Source organism: Barbus barbus (genome assembly GCF_936440315.1).
Source record: "Barbus barbus genome assembly, chromosome: 25".
Taxonomy (NCBI): domain Eukaryota; kingdom Metazoa; phylum Chordata; class Actinopteri; order Cypriniformes; family Cyprinidae; genus Barbus; species Barbus barbus.
The window spans coordinates 6,184,792-6,203,409 of record NC_136753.1 but is presented as its reverse complement, the minus strand read 5'-3'; the positions used below and the strand labels follow the sequence as shown (position 1 = coordinate 6,203,409).

The window sequence follows — 18,618 nt, the reverse complement described above, 5'->3', positions numbered from 1 at the left end:
ACACTGGTCTTCACAATATAATCTATAATATTAATAAATTAATGAAACTATTTCTCTCCAGGTGCAAGACAAATTGCAAAAGGATAATCTTCTGTCATCATTTAGTCACCATACATCATAGCATTCCAGATGTATGACTTTCTTTAGTCAGATGAACTCAAACAGATTTTTAGCAAACAAACAAACATCTCTGTGAGACCATATGCAAGAGGACAGGACCCTCAGCGGTAATCAGTGGATGAATCAATGGTCTTATGAAAAGAAACAATAGGTGTGTGTGAGAAAAATGCTAATATGTTAAACTTCTTAAACTATAAACCATCGCTTCTAGCAAATATGTGTTCACACCTTATGTAAGCATTGTGTAAGTGAGTTGCGAAACTCATGCAAAAAGTGTTGTGGAAGCACTGAGGACTGTCACTTCTGTGCGAGTTTCACAACATGCTCATTTATTTTTCAAAAAATCTCTGTTTGTGTTCCACAGAAGAGAGAAAGTTGTATACATTTGGGATAGCATGAGGGTGAAGTAAATGATAAGAGATTTCTCATTTTTGTGTGGAGTATCCCTCTAATTCATACAGTGGTTCTTCCTATTTTTCATGAGATATTAGTGTAAAGTAATCATCTACAGCATGTATTTGACAAATCTTGTACAAAATAAACATAAAGTTGGGATTTGAGTCCCACAAAGAGAGTTGTAAAACACTATTGCTGTTTGCCCAATTTAAAGCATCTGTCTCCTCTTTTGGCTGTGAGCCGTAGGTGGTATGATCTGCTGACTGTGTTGTGCTGCACAGGTGGACACATATTAAAATAAAAGACTTAATTTTTCAAGCTTTTACGCCTACAAAGAGACGCCTCTAAGGTCTGTTGATGTGAACCATAATTAAAAACCCTCTGGAGTCTCACAAATGGCTCACTACCTCTTCCCTTTCCTGCTTGTTTTGTGTGTTTCCAGAGTTTGACCTGTCTGTGTTGGAGAAGCTCCCAGACCAGCTGCCCTCTGCCCTCCTCTTTAATGAGTTCTCCACCTTCAGGGGAAGCCCAGAGGAGCTGTACGCGAGAGGAGGGATGGTGTTGACCAGTATCAGCTGCAGAGACCTCCTCTCCTCACGGTAGCGGCAACGCATATACCGGGCGAAAGCGGCACGGTAAGTCTTATTGAAAAGCGTGTAGATAAAAGGGTTGACTGCTGAAGATAGATAACCCACCCAAACAAACACATTCATCAGTCCCCCCACCAAATCTTCGTCACACGCCGAACCACACACCACTGCCATCACATTAGTCACGAAAAATGGACACCACATGATCACAAAGAGAAGGAAGACCACGCCAAGCACTTTAGATGCCTTCTGCTCGTTGCTGATGGACTGCATGGAGCGACGGCCAGATCCTCTGGAAGCCCCGTCGCGGCAGAGAGACGAACGCGAGAAGAGACGCTCAGAGGACAGCGAGCCTCGTGGGAGGAGTCCAATAGTGGATGACCATTTTGGCCGCACGATGAGTTGGTCCAGACACAAAGTCGCTTCACTTTGAAGAGTACTGATGGTGAGAATGTAGGTGACTACCATAATGATGAGCGGAATGAAGAACGCCACAAAAGAGCCAATCAGAACGAAATTGTTGTCCGTCAGTTGGCAGCTTTCATTCCGGAAGACTTTGGTGTGATCGTGCAGGCCGAGGACCGGGACAGGCATGGAGATAACTTGGGACAGATGGAGACAAAACGAGAGTGAGAAGATAGCTTGGAGCTAGTTTGGCATACCAGTGCTAATAGATGCCGTCTCAGTTGTTTAGCATTTCAGAATTGAGCTGGAAAGCAATTTCCTCTTGCTTCTAGAACTTACCCACAGAGATGGTCCAAGCTGCTATAATTTTGACACGGGCTCTGGTTAGAGAGTTGGAGCGGCTGTGGTGGATGGGGTTACGGATGGCGATGTATCGGTCCAGAGAGATGGTGCACAGGTGCATGATGGAGGCGGTGGAGAAGAGAACATCCAGGTAGATCCAGATTGGACATAGGGCCCAGGGAAGTGGCCAGGTGTAACCTGAACAAAGATCAAAGAGACAAAAAATTTCACTTTCTGGACAAGCATGTACTTGTATGTTGTTGGTTACAGTCAGAGAATGTTTTAAATATTTATATTTATATATATAGGCTACATTTTAAATACAGTTCTATAATATTAAATATTTCTGGGGAGTCCATGGAGCAATGTAAGCAAGAAAATTGAGTTCACACTGTCAAAACCACATATAAAAAACAGCAATTTTGTAACATTTTTACAGTTTCAAATATATGTTAATACAGTATATTTTTATTTTATTTTATTTATTTGGTTCATTTTAGGTCAAACAGAAAAGTTAAGGCAAATATTGAAATATAATACAAAGAATATAGATTATATACATATCTACATATTAATTCAGATTAGAAAAAAAAGAAAACACCAGTAATGCATAGTTATACATTCAAATACAATATATATAAAGAAAGAAAGAAAGAAAGAAAGATGAAAAACAAAAAAAAATGAAAGAAAAGATACATACATATACATACACATACATACACACATATACACACATGTTATTTAAAAAAAGGGGAAAGTTTAATAAAAATAAACAAAAAAATTAAATTAAGATACAGTTGTCTCCTTAAAATATTCCAGAAATGGGCTCCAGACTTTCAAAAAAAAGTATTGGCATTCATTTTAATTTTTTCCATCTTTAGAGCATATAAAAAGTCAAAACCCCATTGGCGATAAGGAGGAGGAGCTGCTGACTTCCCATTCATAAGAATAAGTCGCCTAGCCAGTAGAGTTGCAAAGGCTACACTGTCAGCCTGTAATGTGTTCAAATTGATAGATTCTGGAAGAATGCCAAACAACACTGTTAAGGGATTGGGGTCTAATTGTAAAGAAAAAATAACAGAAAAGCATCTAAAGACCTTCCTCCAGAAACCAGACAGTTTCGGACAGGACCAGAAAGAATGCAATAACGTGGCTGGTTCAGTTGCACAGTGAGGGCACGTTGGGTCAAAATCAGGGAATATTTTGTTTAATTTAGCTCTAGACCAATGGACTCTAGCACTACCTTAAATTGAATGAGAATGTGTCTAGCATTTATGGATGATGAGTGTATTCGGGCAAGAATTAGATCCCACGCATTCTCCTCAAGCATCAAATTCAATTCCTCTTCCCAGAGCGCCTTCAGTGGGCTCATTGAGGGGGATTGTTTTGTGTCAATTATAGTATAAACTTTAGAAATAACCCCTTTCAAATATGTATGTATATAGGTCTAAAATCTCATCAAGTATATTTTTATTTGGCAAAAAGGGAAAGTTAGAAAACTGCTTACGAATAAAGTTCCGTATCTGAAAGTATCTAAATAAATGGGAGCTGCATGGGTAAGTCAAATTTCTCTCGAAGTTGTGTAAAGGATGCAAAATTGTTAGCTACATATAGCTGACTAACTGTAGCTAAACCATGTTCCCTCCAGATGTTAAAAGCCCCGTCCATCAGAGAGGGTGGAAAAGAAACATTACAAAAAAAACACGGCGCGGTAATACAAGGGTCTTTAAGGTCTAATGCTAAACGGAATTGAGACCAAATCCTTAATGAATGTTTAACTACTGTTTTTTTTTTTATTAAAGTAGTATATTTAAAAGAAACTGGTACACTTTGTAAGGATGTTAAAGCTGTCCAAGAGGCAGCTTCCACCAGTACCCACTGAGACTCCTTGATTATGGAGAGGACTAATGTTGGCACTGAACAGGTCAGAATATTTACGGGTCACCTGAATCCCTAAGTATTTAAAACGATTCCTGATAACCTTGAATTGAAAATCTGAATATGATATCTGAAGCGAAGGGGAGTTCAGTGGGAACAGTTCACTTTTACAGAAATGTAGTTTGTATCCTGAGAAACTACTGTAGATAATGTTAATACGGTATATTTTCAAATGTAATTTATTCCTCTGATGGCAAAGCTGAATTTTCAAGAGCCATTACTCCAGTTTTCAGTGTCACATGATCTTTCAGAAATTATTCCAATAAGTTGATTTGGTGCTCCTATTTTTATCAGTGCTGAAAACAGTGCCGCTTAATATTTTTGAGGAAATCATGATACATTATTGGAGAAAGCTCAAAAGAAAAGTAGCATTCAGTTATTTTAAATTATGTTATTATTATATTAAGTAGTATTAGTAAAAGGAACAGCAGCAAAAACTGTTCTCCACCCTTAAAAACAAAGATTCTTTGTTCATGGTTCCATGCAGAACCTTTAACATCCATGGAACCTTTCCATTGCACAAAAGGTTCTTTAGATAATTGAAATGTTTTTCAGCCCCAAAACAAAAAAAGAAGGTTCTTTTTGGAACTGTTTACTGATTGGTTCTTTGGGGAACCCAAAATTGTTTTATATGGCCATTCATCTCTTTTTGGAGTGTAATACATAATTGTTATTCTGAACTTTCAAATCTTTTCCGTTTTCATTATAATCAATAATAATTATCTTGAATAAAGTGGGTACTAGTAGTCACAGGCAAAACAAATTGTTGTATTTCACAAGCTTCAGCCTTTTATTTTGCTGACTCACAAAGAACAGATATGTTTTCGAAGGCGCCATGTCTCAGTATTTGATTCCTTTCTGAACCCAAGGAATGTGAGATGAGAGAGTAGAAGACTCTCGGGTGCAGATTCAGACAGTAATCATCAGCAGTACCCTCACACTCATTGGTGTGCTTCGAACTGTAAAGTCATACAGTCTCCCAGAATTCTCACAACAGGTTCAGCTAAAATAGAGCGCTGTTTCTTAGTGCCTGGAGCGTTCTAGAACACAACCCTGTTTCACGTAGGCTACATAACTTACTCTTACTCGGTTATATAATAACACTACATCATAGATGTGGGAATAACACGTTTCAGGGAGCAAAAGGTGATACCAGCTGTGGATTAGTTGTGGTCACTCAAAATGAGTTCTGTGTTGCGTGTTTGCATGTTTGATTTAAAAAACAATGCGTTATGCTTTAGGCAGACTTTGTTTCGTCTAGGTTTTCATGGACAGTTCTGATCTCAAAATGACAAACTCCACCAATAAAAGAAGAAGAAAGAAGGAGAATAAATAATTTAGTTCTGCGTTATCGTAAATCTGTCTGTACATCATTTAGTGAAGGCCAGCTGTCATAACACCAACACCACATACATCTGATAGAACCAGGAAGTGGCATGTTTTATTCTCCTTGGTCAAACTATTCAGGACATCAAATAGGAAACATAACAATTTTTGCTGCACAAACACACCAAAGCACAGCATCGTTAATGCATAATTAATTCCTCATCAAAGCGCTGGAAGGAGTAGGAAGAGGGATTTCTCTCCCCATGCGTGAATACAAGCAGGCTAATTTAGAACACACCAGACGGCCCAACACACACTCATTATGAACTGAAATAAATCACCTTCCAGCAAAATGTATGGAGGCCTAATTATTGTTCTAAAGAGAAATGCATCATTTTCCAGAGATACAAATGTTACAACACAAGAAAGTTTGCAGTTTACACCTCTGATCGGGAAGAAATTCACTGGAGGCGTCTGATGAGTGCTGATTCAGTAAAAGAGCTCAAATAAAAATCCTGTGCATGACCCCTGACACAAATTCGTGTCTGGGGTCATGCATCCGTGGCTCGTTGTTAACAACCTCATACAATAACTCAAGAATTATTATCTGTTGTAGTAAACGGCAGGTTCTGATTATGGCAGAAAAAAATTATGACTTGTCCCTCAGTTTGTAAAAACAAAGAAAAATTGTATTTACAGTAAAACACTTACGATGGAAGGCAATGGTTCAAGGCACATGTGCAGGTTTAATCTTCTGTACCAAAAAAAAAAAAAAGTACTATTTGAAATAAAGTTATTGAAATCAGGGGTTTTAAACTTTTTGATGCCAAGAACCCCAAATAAAATTTGTGTAAATTATAAAAAATATATAAAGGCAGTTGTATATATTTTAATATATAAAGACTCATTTACAACATGCGAGAAAAACAGTGTGATATCCTAAATGACAAAATTTTGTTTGAAAAATTAAATAAAAATGTTCTACTTAATTTGACTGCATCTTTTTTACTCACTATTATTATTTATTCATAAAACTATATGGTTTTTGTTTGGTTAAAATAGCCCTGATTAATGTCAACGCAAAATAGGAGTTATAATATGAAGAGTTTATTTGCAAAAACAGATAACTTAATTTTCAAAAATCATGTTTTTTAAGTTATCATGTTTTTATTGTGTTAGTTCGTTGTATTTTTAGTTATTTTTTAACCTAATCAAAATAACCCAACTGCAGTTTGATTGAGATTTATTGGAATGCACAATGAAAAAACATGATTTTTGAGAATTGTTAAAAACGGAGTTATCTGTTTTTGCAAATGAACTCTTCATCATATCAAAACAATATTGTGTTAAATATTTAACTAAAAAAGGTCACACAGAACGTTGACAGCCCTAAAAAACATTCCCCCCTTAGCACCACCTTGGGGGTCACAGGACCCCAGTTTCCTGTTGATGGTTCTCATTGTAAACAATCCTGGTATCCTTGTTTATATCATGCATATGTTACATGGCTTACTGGCTTAACACTGCATATAGTATCACTATATAAAGACTGCATATTAGTATCACTATAGAGGCTTTCGTTTTGCGTAGTTCTAGGAACTCGATTCTAGGAACTAGCCAGTAGGGTCATTCCTCCAAGGGATATGGCCAGAAGCTAACAATAAATTCAATTTTCTACCTATTAGATTGTGTTTTATTGACATTTACACTTACCCAACCCTAAATGTACCCCTTACAAAAATGCAAAAACAGTAATTATTGTTGTACAGTGTGACAAAACATTACACTATATTAATGTGCGCATGCCCAGTTGCTGCAGCTGTATCCCTTCTAGCCTTAACCCCCGACAGCAACGTCTTTATTCACGGCATTTACAAACATCAGCAACCGGTGAAAGGAGGATGCCGTGATCAGAGCTGGTTTTGTTGTGTGTCGTGGGTTTCATGATAACGGAGATGGAATGTAAACGCACAATTTACGTGATTAAAAGAGCATGAAAATCTGACTAAATCTCCGATTTGTACAGTAGTGTTATCATCAAGGCTGAGAAAAGTACACAACCCTGCAGACAACAGGAAAATGCCGTTATCGCGGTTTTCCATGTTCGTGGAGAAAATAATTTTACATGGCTTTTTAAAAATGGTGAGTAGCTGGTGTTCCTAATGCGTTTGGCCAATCAGCACACACTTACGTCACAGATAGTTCCTATAGAACTGTTTTAGACCCTACTCTGAAGTAGGAGCTAATTTAGTTCCCCGAAATAGAGTTCCTAGAGCTGAAACCGTTCCTAAATCCTGCAATGCGAACACAGCAAAAATCGTGAACTTCTGCCAATAGTTCTAGGAACTATGAAAAGGTTCCTTCGGTGCAAAAGCCCCTATTATCAACTATAATGTTCATGTCTTGAGGCTATAAATTCAAAACTATGTGTTTAAACAGCTATTTTGGTGAAATGCCTCACCCCATAGACTTCCATTGTGTATTACTGTAAATTTAATGCATGTATGATGAATACATATGTAAACATAAACAAACTCACCGTAGAGGATTGTCACCATGGCTACTGGCATTACAAGGATACCCAGAAGCATGTCTGTAATTGCTAAAGACCTCAAGAAGTAATTAGTGGCATTCTGTAACTTCCTCTCCAAGCTCACCGCCATGATGACCAGGATGTTACCTGTCACCGTGATGATTATGACCAGAGAGATCAAAAGTGCCACCCAGTTCTTCTGGACATGCTCAGAGATCAAAGGGTCTGACCTGTTTCTGTCTTCACTACCATTGCAATCCATAGAATTATTCAGAGCTGCATTACCCAGAGACACCTTCTGCTCCATGAGCCAGTGTTCGCTGCTTTTGTCTTTTGAAATCTCAGCTGATATCCCGAAGGACCTGAGTTCAGAAGTCGTCCCATTCAGGGCCATTAACAGACAGTTTTTTCAAGTGCAACATCAATTAATTTGTGGAACCCATAGTCCATATGAAGCATTGCACTCCAATTCTGCACAACCCAATACGTTCCAGTTTGAGATTGACAACATGTTCACAGTCACCTTCAAAAGCCTCCTGTTTTCCCAGATCCTGTTGTACACGGATGTTTAGAGCTCCTTGAGCAGATGGATTGTGTTTCAGAATAGAGGAGGCAACTTTACAGCTGCATTTACAATGAGAGAGGAAGAAAGAAAGAGAGCATATGAGAGACTGGAACGCACTGATGTTTCATCGTTGCATCCTCACAGCTGTCCTAGTTTAAACAAAACATCACATAAACACAAAAAACATGCAATCTTATCCATTGCTTCATTCCCCTATCAACGCATATTGCATGCAACTCAAATTTTAAGTCTAGTGGCTTCAGCAGCAAGACTCATTCAACAGTGTAGAACATCAAACTCTGTTTATGTTGTGTTTATATACATTACCGCTTAATCTGGAAGAGTTTTCCTGTTTCCAGTCACTCCGAACACCAGAGCTGGAGAATGAGCCACTGATGATGTATGCCTCTTACATCAACCCAACATGTGGTCCTATTCCATTCATCCTTTCTCTTCTCCTTTCAGCACTTCGTCTCTTATCTCCCTCCCTCGCTCCCTCTCTCCACCGCTCTCCTACTCTCTCTCTCTCTCTCTTTGCAGATAGTTCTCTCCAGCTGTAACTAAAACTAGACACTGTTTGAGCTCCCTCCAGAAAGACTTGCCTCTGAGTGGTCCCTTTGGTGCTTGTCAGCTGCAACAAAGACATATGAACCTTTTTATTCCCACATACATTTACACAGATATTCAAATAAGCACTTCAGGCAGGAAACTGAAGGGGGGTCTGATGGAATGCCCCATTTAACCTTTTAAACTTTTAGTGTAATTCCAGGAAAAACAGGAACTATTACAAATGTAGAAGAATATTTAGAATAAATCAGGTGTTTATGGCTGTGCTAGCCAGGTGGTGTTTTTCACAAGGGGCTATTGAAACAACAGATACAACTGTTTTACAACCATGCAGATGGCAGGTAGACCGTCAAAGGGGTAGTTCACACAAAAATGAAATCATTTACTTTATTTACCCTCATGTTGTGCTAGACTTGTATTTGTCTTTCATAGGTGTAAAAAAAGATGAAAAGGGTTTATGTGAAATTCCATGTTGTTTGGACCTCAGAATTCTTCAAAACACCTACTTCTCTGTGTGTAAATACTGTAAGTAAATACTGACAGAATTATTATTTTTGGGTGAAGTATTTCTTTAAGAGAAATAGTTCCAGAAACATCATTTGTGTTGAAGTAATGATTATACATTTGAATACCGTACATTTAGATTAGCAACTGCCAACTAGCAACAGGATTTGCATTGGATTAAAACTGCACTGATAAAATTTGGCCCTGTTGATTATAATTTAAATAGGTTGATTGATTTATTTTATTGATAATATCAATATTATATTTTAGTAGATGTTTGACCAGTGCCCATTGGTTTTAGAAGGTTCTTAAAGGACTTTTATATTTTTATTTGCTGCCTTTCACATCACACATATGTGACCCTGAACCACAAAACCAGTCTTAAGTGTCAGTTTTTCGAAATTGAGATTTATCTCAATTTATATTTATTAAGCTGAATGATTAAGCTTTCCATGAATGTATGGTTTGTTGGGATCAGACAATATTTGGCTGAGATACAACTATTTCAAAATCTGGAATCTGAGGGTGCAAAAAAATCAGAAGAAAATCGGCTTTAAAGTTGTCCAAATGAAGTTCTTCGCTATGCATATTACTAATCAAAAATGAAGTTATGATATATTTACGCTAAGAAATTTACAAAATATCTTAATGGAACATGATCTTTACTTAATGTCCTAATGATTTTTGGCATAAAAGAAAAATTTATAATTTTGACCCATACAATGTATTTTTGGCTATTGCTACAAATATACCCCAGCAACTTAAGACTGGTTTTGGTGGTCCAGGGTCACATATTTGGGACTGTGCGATGTTGTGGTGCTGTCAGCCAATTAGCACAGTCTAATTTTCCTACAGATGCTTATTGACATGTCATTATGGCTTCGGTGATTGGCTCTAAACTGTAGCTCCTGTGATTAAAGATAGCAGATATTAAATTGTGTACTTCCAGTAAAGTTGCTCCAGTCAACCAACTGCCATTGAGAAAGTTCTGAATATGAAATATATTAAAGACCTGCTTGTGGGGTGAATTTAAGAATAAACTATAATGTGAGACCCTTGAAATAGAGCATTGCAGAAATTCTCATTCCTTTTCTTTCCTATTACATTTTACTCTTGAACCTGCCATTTCAGTTAATAAGGCTAAAAACCATTAAAATCTCATTATTTTCTTTGTCCCATTTACCCTTTTTACCTTTAATAGGAGATTGTGTCATCAATTAAGGAAATATTTATAAAAAGAACACAATGTATGTCATCCTGCGAAAGGTGTTCCACTGATCCTCCTTTCTTCAGGATATGACCTAAAATAATCCAGGTAAATTGATAAATTTCCACAGAAGACCTCTGCCATCACAGGATATTAATAATGCATTATTAATACACATCATGAATGAATATTTAATATTTTCCAAGAATACATCCTCACTTTTATTAAAAATGGGAATAAAATGATATACCTCTTCCTCTAGGCAAAATTGGGTGAGATAGATAGAGGTAGAAATTGGAGAGAGGGTAGAAATAGATACAGAAGGAAAGAAGACTAAAAAGGCAGGAGTGAGAAAAAGGCTGGGTAAACACGGTGTGAGAAAGAAAAGTAACAAAGAGAGACAAACTGAGAGTGAAAAGAGGGAAAGCAGAAAATCCAGACAACATCAGTCCTGCTAATTCTCCAAGGTTTGTGATGAAAAAAGGCAAAGTGAAGGACGGGCCAGAGAGGGTGGCGGGGAGAGCAAACAGATGTACAGTAGCAGAAGGGAAGAGCTCAAACTGTAGAGGACAGAACTCCACCTCGCCTGTCTCCATCCATATAAATGATGGATCGCTCGGCTAGCAGACAGACTGATAGAGCATTCTCTTTCACTCACTCCTCGGTAATGGAAGGAGTGTGTGTGAGCATAAGAAGAAGCTGGATCAAGAATGTGTGTGTGTGTGTGTGTGTGTCAAGAGGCTCCCGGCTGTCCTGTAATTGCTCACCTGGGAGCAGTAGGAGACAAGGAGAGCGAGATGCGGTTCAGTGTCAGACTCTGTTCTGCACACACTGCTGGGATTATGAACCTCATCAGCGTTCCAAAACTCACCAGGCCTGGAGAACATGATACGTTTAACTGTGAGAGGTATGGAAGAAGCACGAAACCAAAGTTGTACTTTACTGTTCAGTGCCCAAACGAAAAAAGTAACAAATTCACAAAAAAACTATTTCCTTTTGAATGTGATCCATTTGAAGCAGAATCATAGACATGTAAAACTGGTGCTTATGTGACTATGGCAAATAAAGGACAAAGCACAAATCATCAGACAAAGGAGAGAGTTTGAAATGATGAGATTATCTGGTAACACTTTACAATAAGGTTTATTAACAAGCCTGGCATATTAAATAATAGTCCAAAACATCTAATTGTTGCCTGGCATATGAAATAATAGTCAGAAAAATCTAATTGTTTGAAATAGAGCAGTTTATTAAATCTTTTTTTAAATGTTCAAAAAGTCCAAACGTTTGCATACTGTCTGTGTGTTTTATGTATCATAACTGACACATCAGGCTTTTATGGCTCATGTAGTTTATGATATTGTGATAATTTGGAGCTCAAACACCTCAATTTTCAGTTTATTAAATATTTTTTAAATATTCAAAGTGTTAAATTTTGCATACTGTATCCGTTTGTGATGTATCATAATTTATACATCAGGCTTTTATGGCTCATACATGATATTGTGAGAATATGGACATCAATACCTCATAAACACCTCAATTTTTTTCAGAGGCCCAAACTGAGTTTAGAATTTAGTGCAGTTGCTTATAGTTACATGGCCAAAAAGTACGATTCCGGTAGCTTTTCATACTTTCTAACAGTATAACAGACTACGTACATAAAATGCAGAAGAACATCAGTTGTCACTTTATATTTTCCAATAATGTCTTTATAAGGTTCCTAAATTCCTCAAAAGTCTGATGTATCATATTTGATATTTACATTTTAACATGATTTTTCGAAATAATTATGTTCAGATAATCAAGTAAACCTAAGTTACGTCAGTCCAGTCAGTGTTCAACATGAAACATTACTAACAATATAAAACATATTCATATATTTTCTTTATAGAAATCAGGACGTTTTTAGAACTACTACTTGATAAAAAAAAAAAAGAAGCTATCGGTCAGATGACAGAATGCATGTAGTATTAATACACATCATGAATGAATATTTAATATTTTCCAAGAATACATCCTTACTTTTATTAAAAATGGGAATAAAATCATTAGAAATTTGCATATTAAATATGAATAATGAACTTTTTTTGACTTACTGACCATTAAAAAAAGTAAAAGGTCATTAGATAAGAAAACGGTGGGGAAAAAGAATGTCCTTTTTTGAAAACCACAATATGATCACAACATTACAGCAGTGAGGACTGTGGCTTTACATACATATTAATGTACACATATTCTGCAGGTGTAACAACATTAAGTATGTTCTAATTCCAAACATTGCTACTACTCATGAATCTCTGCTAACTCCTTTAGTTCCCACAAACAGTGCAATCTAACAAACACATATTTCTCAGGCGATCCCACAGTCGACAAGCCTGCACCAGCTGGGGAGGCTGTTGGCTCTCATTTATCTGATAAATACTTCATTGCAACAATTAGCACACCCCATGTGTACTCAGATACAAGCCCTCAATCACATTAAAATCTGTTTGAATTATATTAGCGGCTTGCGCAGTTATAACGAAGATGTTTTGTACTACATGTGGTAATGGTACGTCTCAAAATGGAATCATAAATATACACATACACAAACAAAATTATGGCAATGCATAATTATGGCAATTATGTCAAAACATTTATGCATTTAGCAGATGCTATTATCCAAAGCAACTTTAGAAAGAACACTGCAGGAATACAGCAATTTGTCAAAGAGACAATAATATTGGTAATATACAATGCCAGGTTTGTAAGACACCAAGTCTAAAATCTAAATCTAAAAATGTAGAAATGCTGAAAGTTTTCTGTTGGGGTAGGTTTAAGGGTTGGGTTTGGGTAAGGGGAAAGAAAATACAGTTTGTACAGTATAAAAACCATTATGCCTATATAATGTCTCCACAAAAATGGAAACCCACCATGTGTGTGTGTAAGTGCATTGGTTTAGAGTTGTGGAGTGGTTAAGTGAGCGTATACTTGTAGAAGTGACTTAAGGTAGGGAGGTGCTGCTCCAGTAGCAGTCCTGCAAATCCAGCATCACAACCTTAAATTTGATTCTGGCCTTAAATGGGAGCCAGTGGAGTGAGATCAGGATGAATGTGATGTGGGTTCTCTTTGGCCGATTGAAGACCAGATGTGCTGCTGCATTCTGGATCATCTGCTGAGTCTTAGTGGCGCTGGCTGGAAGGCCTGCCAGTAGAATATTGCAATACTCCTGTCTGGAAATGACAAAAGCTTAGACGAGGAGCTGCACCGCATACTCTAACAGAAAGAGTCTGATTTTCTTGATGTTGTAAAGTGTGAATCTACACAACCGGGTAATTTAAATGTGGGTGGAAATGCTCAGATGGTCGTCAAACATTACCCCCAGGTTCCTTGCTGTCGTGGTTGTCTCCGTCTGCAAAGTTGAGCTGTAGATGATGCTTCTTCATATAAACCAGTGCATCCCAACCCTTTTCCTAGGAGGCACACCAATACTACAGATTTTCAAACTCTTCGTAATCAAACACACGAGATTCAACTAATCTGGGGTGTGTTTCCCAAAAGCATCGTTAGCCAACTGTGGTTGCAAGTTCAGTTGAACTCTGTTGGTAATGACAGAACTTTTGACTAGTTGCTTTTGGGAAACGCACTCCAGCTTGTTAGTAGAGACTCTAAAACCTGAAATAGATGGGTCACGTAAGGGAGACATCCGAAATGTGTACTGTTGAAGTGCCTACAGGAACAGGGTTGGGAAACATTGATCTAAGCATAGATGTTTGAAAGGCTGGCAGAGATATGGGTTCATACAGTTGCCCCTGTTGAAAAAAAAACAGCATCTGCTGGTTAGTTATGTTTTGAAGCATGGCAGCTGGATTGAGCTGGTTTAAGCTGGTCCTCAGCTGGTTATGAGCTGGTTTAAGATGGCTCATGACCAACTAAGGACCTGCTTAAACCAGTTCAAACCAGCTGCCATGCTTCAAATGCCTAACCAGCATATGCTGTTTTTTTTTCAAACAGGACTATCATCAGGTTGAGATGAAAGAGCTGCAAATCATCTGCACAGAAGTAGTAGGAGAAGCCATGTGCCTTTGATTGTGTGCCCAGTGAAGTTCTTTAAGTGAAGAACAGTAGAGGACTGAGCACTGAACCTTGAGGCACCCCACCTTAGAGCACAGCACAAGAGCCTATCTGCAATATCTGCTGACTCCTACCAACTTTCTAAAGTTATTAAATGAGCAGAAAAGATTTGGATTTAAAATTAAATTAAAAAATTCAGAATCATACCTAAAAGGGAAATCTTTATTAGGGGCTTAAACAGGACTTATATGTATGGAATATTATCATCAAAAAAGGATAACTTGAAGGCTGTGTCTGTAATGCCTTTTATCACATTTACTCACTCTCATGACATTTAACATTTCATTTTGGGATAAAAGGGTTCTTTAGGGTTCTCTATTGTATTATGAATTGAACAGTTATTTAAAAATGCTTCTTTATTATACTGTATTGTTTATCTTTTTGCATATATGGAGAGATATAAACACCATATACATACAGTATGTTGTATCACAATGTGTGAAAGATGGGCTGCCCTTTTTAAAATGCACCATATGGTGAATCAGATGGAGTTATTAGGAAAGTCAAAAGAGGAGAAAACGAAATACAGATAAAAATAATTGACACCCCTGGTTGAATAATGTGTGAGAGTGTTGGGTTGGAAAGGGGGCTGAAATCTACAGTTACCAAGGCAACGGAGTGTCAGTTCTGTTGCCACAAACTGATGAATGAGTTTGTTGAAGACTCATGTCACCCTGTTTGATTCTTTTACACCCATATCAGTAGCATCTCTCTATCGCAACCTTGGAAAATTGATAATTGAGCACCACCTTTAAAGCACAATGTACAACCAGCTGTCATCTGAGCGTATAACAAAAGCAGACATTTTTAAACAACAACATTCTCTACAAACGATTCCACCCCTGTGTGTTTTCAAAGATGGGACTTTCACAAGACAGTCTTTTAGCATTAAATCCCTCAGGCAACAGCGGCTCCATGCTAACAGTTACACATTGTATCTTTAATAGCGTGAAAGCAGCATGACTGATGTGGCATGTCTCATTTAGCAACTGACAAACTCAGAGCACAGAGAGAAAAACACACGGCACATGTGTGGTGGGTGAGTCTCCAGGGACCACCTGACACATCGCTCCATAACAGCAGGTGAGGTGGGAGGGGTGCGGAGACATCCTCAACTTCACCCCTCTCACCTCTCTCAGCAAAAGATTTATGAACCCCTGTCAGAGCCGCACAACTAATGAGAGAGAAGATGGGCGAGAGAGGGAGGGAGGGATAGAGGAATGAATGGATTGAGAAAGGCTATAGGGAATATGATGAGAATAACTAATAAAGGGATATAACTTCGGAGAGAGTTCTACTCTAAAGGCTCAATTTGAGGCTTTTGGTCAGGGTGATTTTTAAGGATTGGGGTGCAAGTGAAGTGAGAGATCTACATTCATCTGTTCCTCCATTTTTAAACCATTCAATACCCTTTGTAGGGCCCTGTTTTTTTTTTTTTTTTTTCATTTTTCCCAAAATCCATTTTTTATATTTTGCCAGCTTCTGTGTTGACTTTTGTTCAGAATTTGGTTTTAATGGTTTAATTAAAATTTAATCAAATTAATTAATAAAACTTAAAAATTCATAAAAAATTCATAGTCTGTTTAAATGTATCTAGATTCTGTTTTCTGTTTTAATATATTTTTACATCAAAAACAGTCAATCAAATGAATGCATAAAACTTTAATCTTTTAAAATGTAATCAAATGAAATTTGAACAATTCCTTTCATTTGTTTCGTAAACCAATTTCGTGCTAATTTTTGCTTTTTGAATTAAAGCATTGACAAACAATTGTGATATTCCTTAAAATAATATTTTAATGAACTCTATAATTATCATTATTCTTACTATTACTTTGAGAAGTACATTCTCGTTTACAATAGTGAGCTAACGCACCACATACTAGTTAGGCCTGCATAATTTCCATCATAATTTCTTAAAGGTAAACCAAAGACTTTTGAGTTTTGTGTGTGAATTTTAACAATAGTTAGTTTTCTGAAATGAAATGATGATATGCTGGTGAAGTGAGTCTCAGAGCAGCTCTTGACATGAAGTTCATGATGAGCATTGTCCTCATATAGTGAGAAGGCAGAGACTGAAAACACCAAGAGCGCATGTATGTGTAGACAAAACTCCACTGCTATTTCACAAAGAAGACTTCATATTCCAAGCAGTCAAATACTTAGTCCATATCACAGTTTGATTAAGTGTACATCAAAACCATACTTTTGATTAATTTATCCAAATTTTGCCCAATTCCATTAGACAGTAAATTCTAATTTAATTAATGGGTTCCGCAATTCAGTCTGTGCTTTCCGTATCGTGTGAATCATAGGGCCCTATTTTTATCACTGAAATTCACAGGGCAATGGCATGAATGATACATTCTGATATTATAAGAATTGTTGAAATCCACAAATTGCTTTCTGAAAAGTTCTCACAGACAAATGCAAATCTCCAATATAAAATGTTCCAGGATGTCATTTCTACTTAGTTCCAGTGAGTTCACAGGCAAAGCCCTGAAGAAGTTCTACTCCAAAAGCTGAGCATAATTTCAGCCTCAGGGGCGCATCAACCTCAGCGCTGTGAGAAAAAATTCAGAAGCCCCACTCCACCAAAAATAAACAGGTAAATATGAACAAGCCTGGGGCATGGTGGGAAATTATGCAAATTTCATTTCCACTGAGGTGAATCTTGACTTGAGCTTTACCGATCGTGGAAGTAAAAATAACACAGTAGCGACTGGCTGTCAACAGAGATATATATCTCCAAACAGCTGAGAAGTGTATTTTAGTCAAGTACTGACTAAAATTTGGTGATGGAAATGGTTTGGTAATGGGAGTTACAACTGGTGAGGAGCTACATACTTTTGGCAACCATTTGCTGCAAATTTGCCAAAAAACAACCACAAGTTTTCCACAAATGAACAGGCATATTTGGCATATTTTGCACATTTGAAGTGAGCTTCTAAAGTATTTTCAAAAAGAGCAGCTGTGTATGCTGAAACATCACCAATTAAATCATTTTCTTAACAACTAGTGAATGTGTGAAACAGTCAGATGACCAGACAGCTCTGTTGATCCTTATTACATTACTTAGATTTACTTGAAACATCTCAAATTTAAATGGTAATTGTAAGATTTTATATATTTATCCAAAAGAATCAACTTTAAAATAGTATAATTTTAGTCTAATAATGAATGTCAGTAAAAAATATCTTTAAAATCCTTAAACAAGACATTAAGACTTATATTCAGAGAATATATCTTGTTTGTTTTAAATATTTATTTGTCAGTGGAATATGTAAAAAAAAGAAAAAATAAACTTCCAAGATACATTTGAGATGTTTTTTGCTTTAAGATGTTTATTGCTTAAGTAAAATTAAAGTAGATTTAACTGCATTAAATCTAATGCAGTTTAATGAGGTTTATGCTTTTAAATATTTACCACTGTAAGGTTAGATGCTTCCTCATTTACAAAGACAAAATGTTAACTGTAGGATTGGTAGGATCTAAACAACCCAACTCCTGGAAGACCAAGTCCTGCAGTTTAGCTCCAACTCTGCCCCAACGCATAAAGTTTGCAAACAGGCCTAAAAGCCTTCATTAGCTGAAACTAAACTCTGCAGGGCTGTAGCCCACCAGGAACTATTTTGCACCCTTGATCTAAACCAGTGGTTTTCAAACCAGCCCTGTGAGCAACCCAACACTGCACATTTTCTGTGTCTCCCTCATCTATCACACCTGATTCAACTTTAGTAGAGACAGCAAGACCTGAAATGGGTGTCAGATATGAGAGACCTATGTGCAGTGTTGAGGGTGCTCGCAGGACTGGTTTGAAAACCACTGATCTAAACCATCTTAATGCCTGTTCCTGAATACCAATGTTATTCTGTATTCTATCTAACATTATATCATGATCTATGATGTCAAACACTGCACTAAAATCGATCTAACCACTGAAATGCAACCTTAGTCAGGTGCTAGAAGCAAGTCATTTGTAATTTTATCAAGTGCAGTATTGGACATT

The 18,618-nt window shown here is 37.1% G+C and overlaps 1 protein-coding gene across 1 annotated transcript; it reads right to left on the bottom strand.

The window, feature by feature from the left end:
- Positions 1–905: 905 nt before the first annotated feature.
- LOC306844975 (5-hydroxytryptamine receptor 2A-like) lies at positions 906–8,044 on the bottom strand (the record flags this gene model as incomplete). The annotated part of the gene is made up of 3 exons (XM_079377445.1): positions 906–1,708; positions 1,851–2,051; positions 7,657–8,044. The coding sequence occupies 3 exons, from the start codon at positions 8,042–8,044 to the stop codon at positions 906–908; spliced, it is 1,392 nt and encodes a 463-aa protein (XP_079233571.1).
- Positions 8,045–18,618: the final 10,574 nt, after the last annotated feature.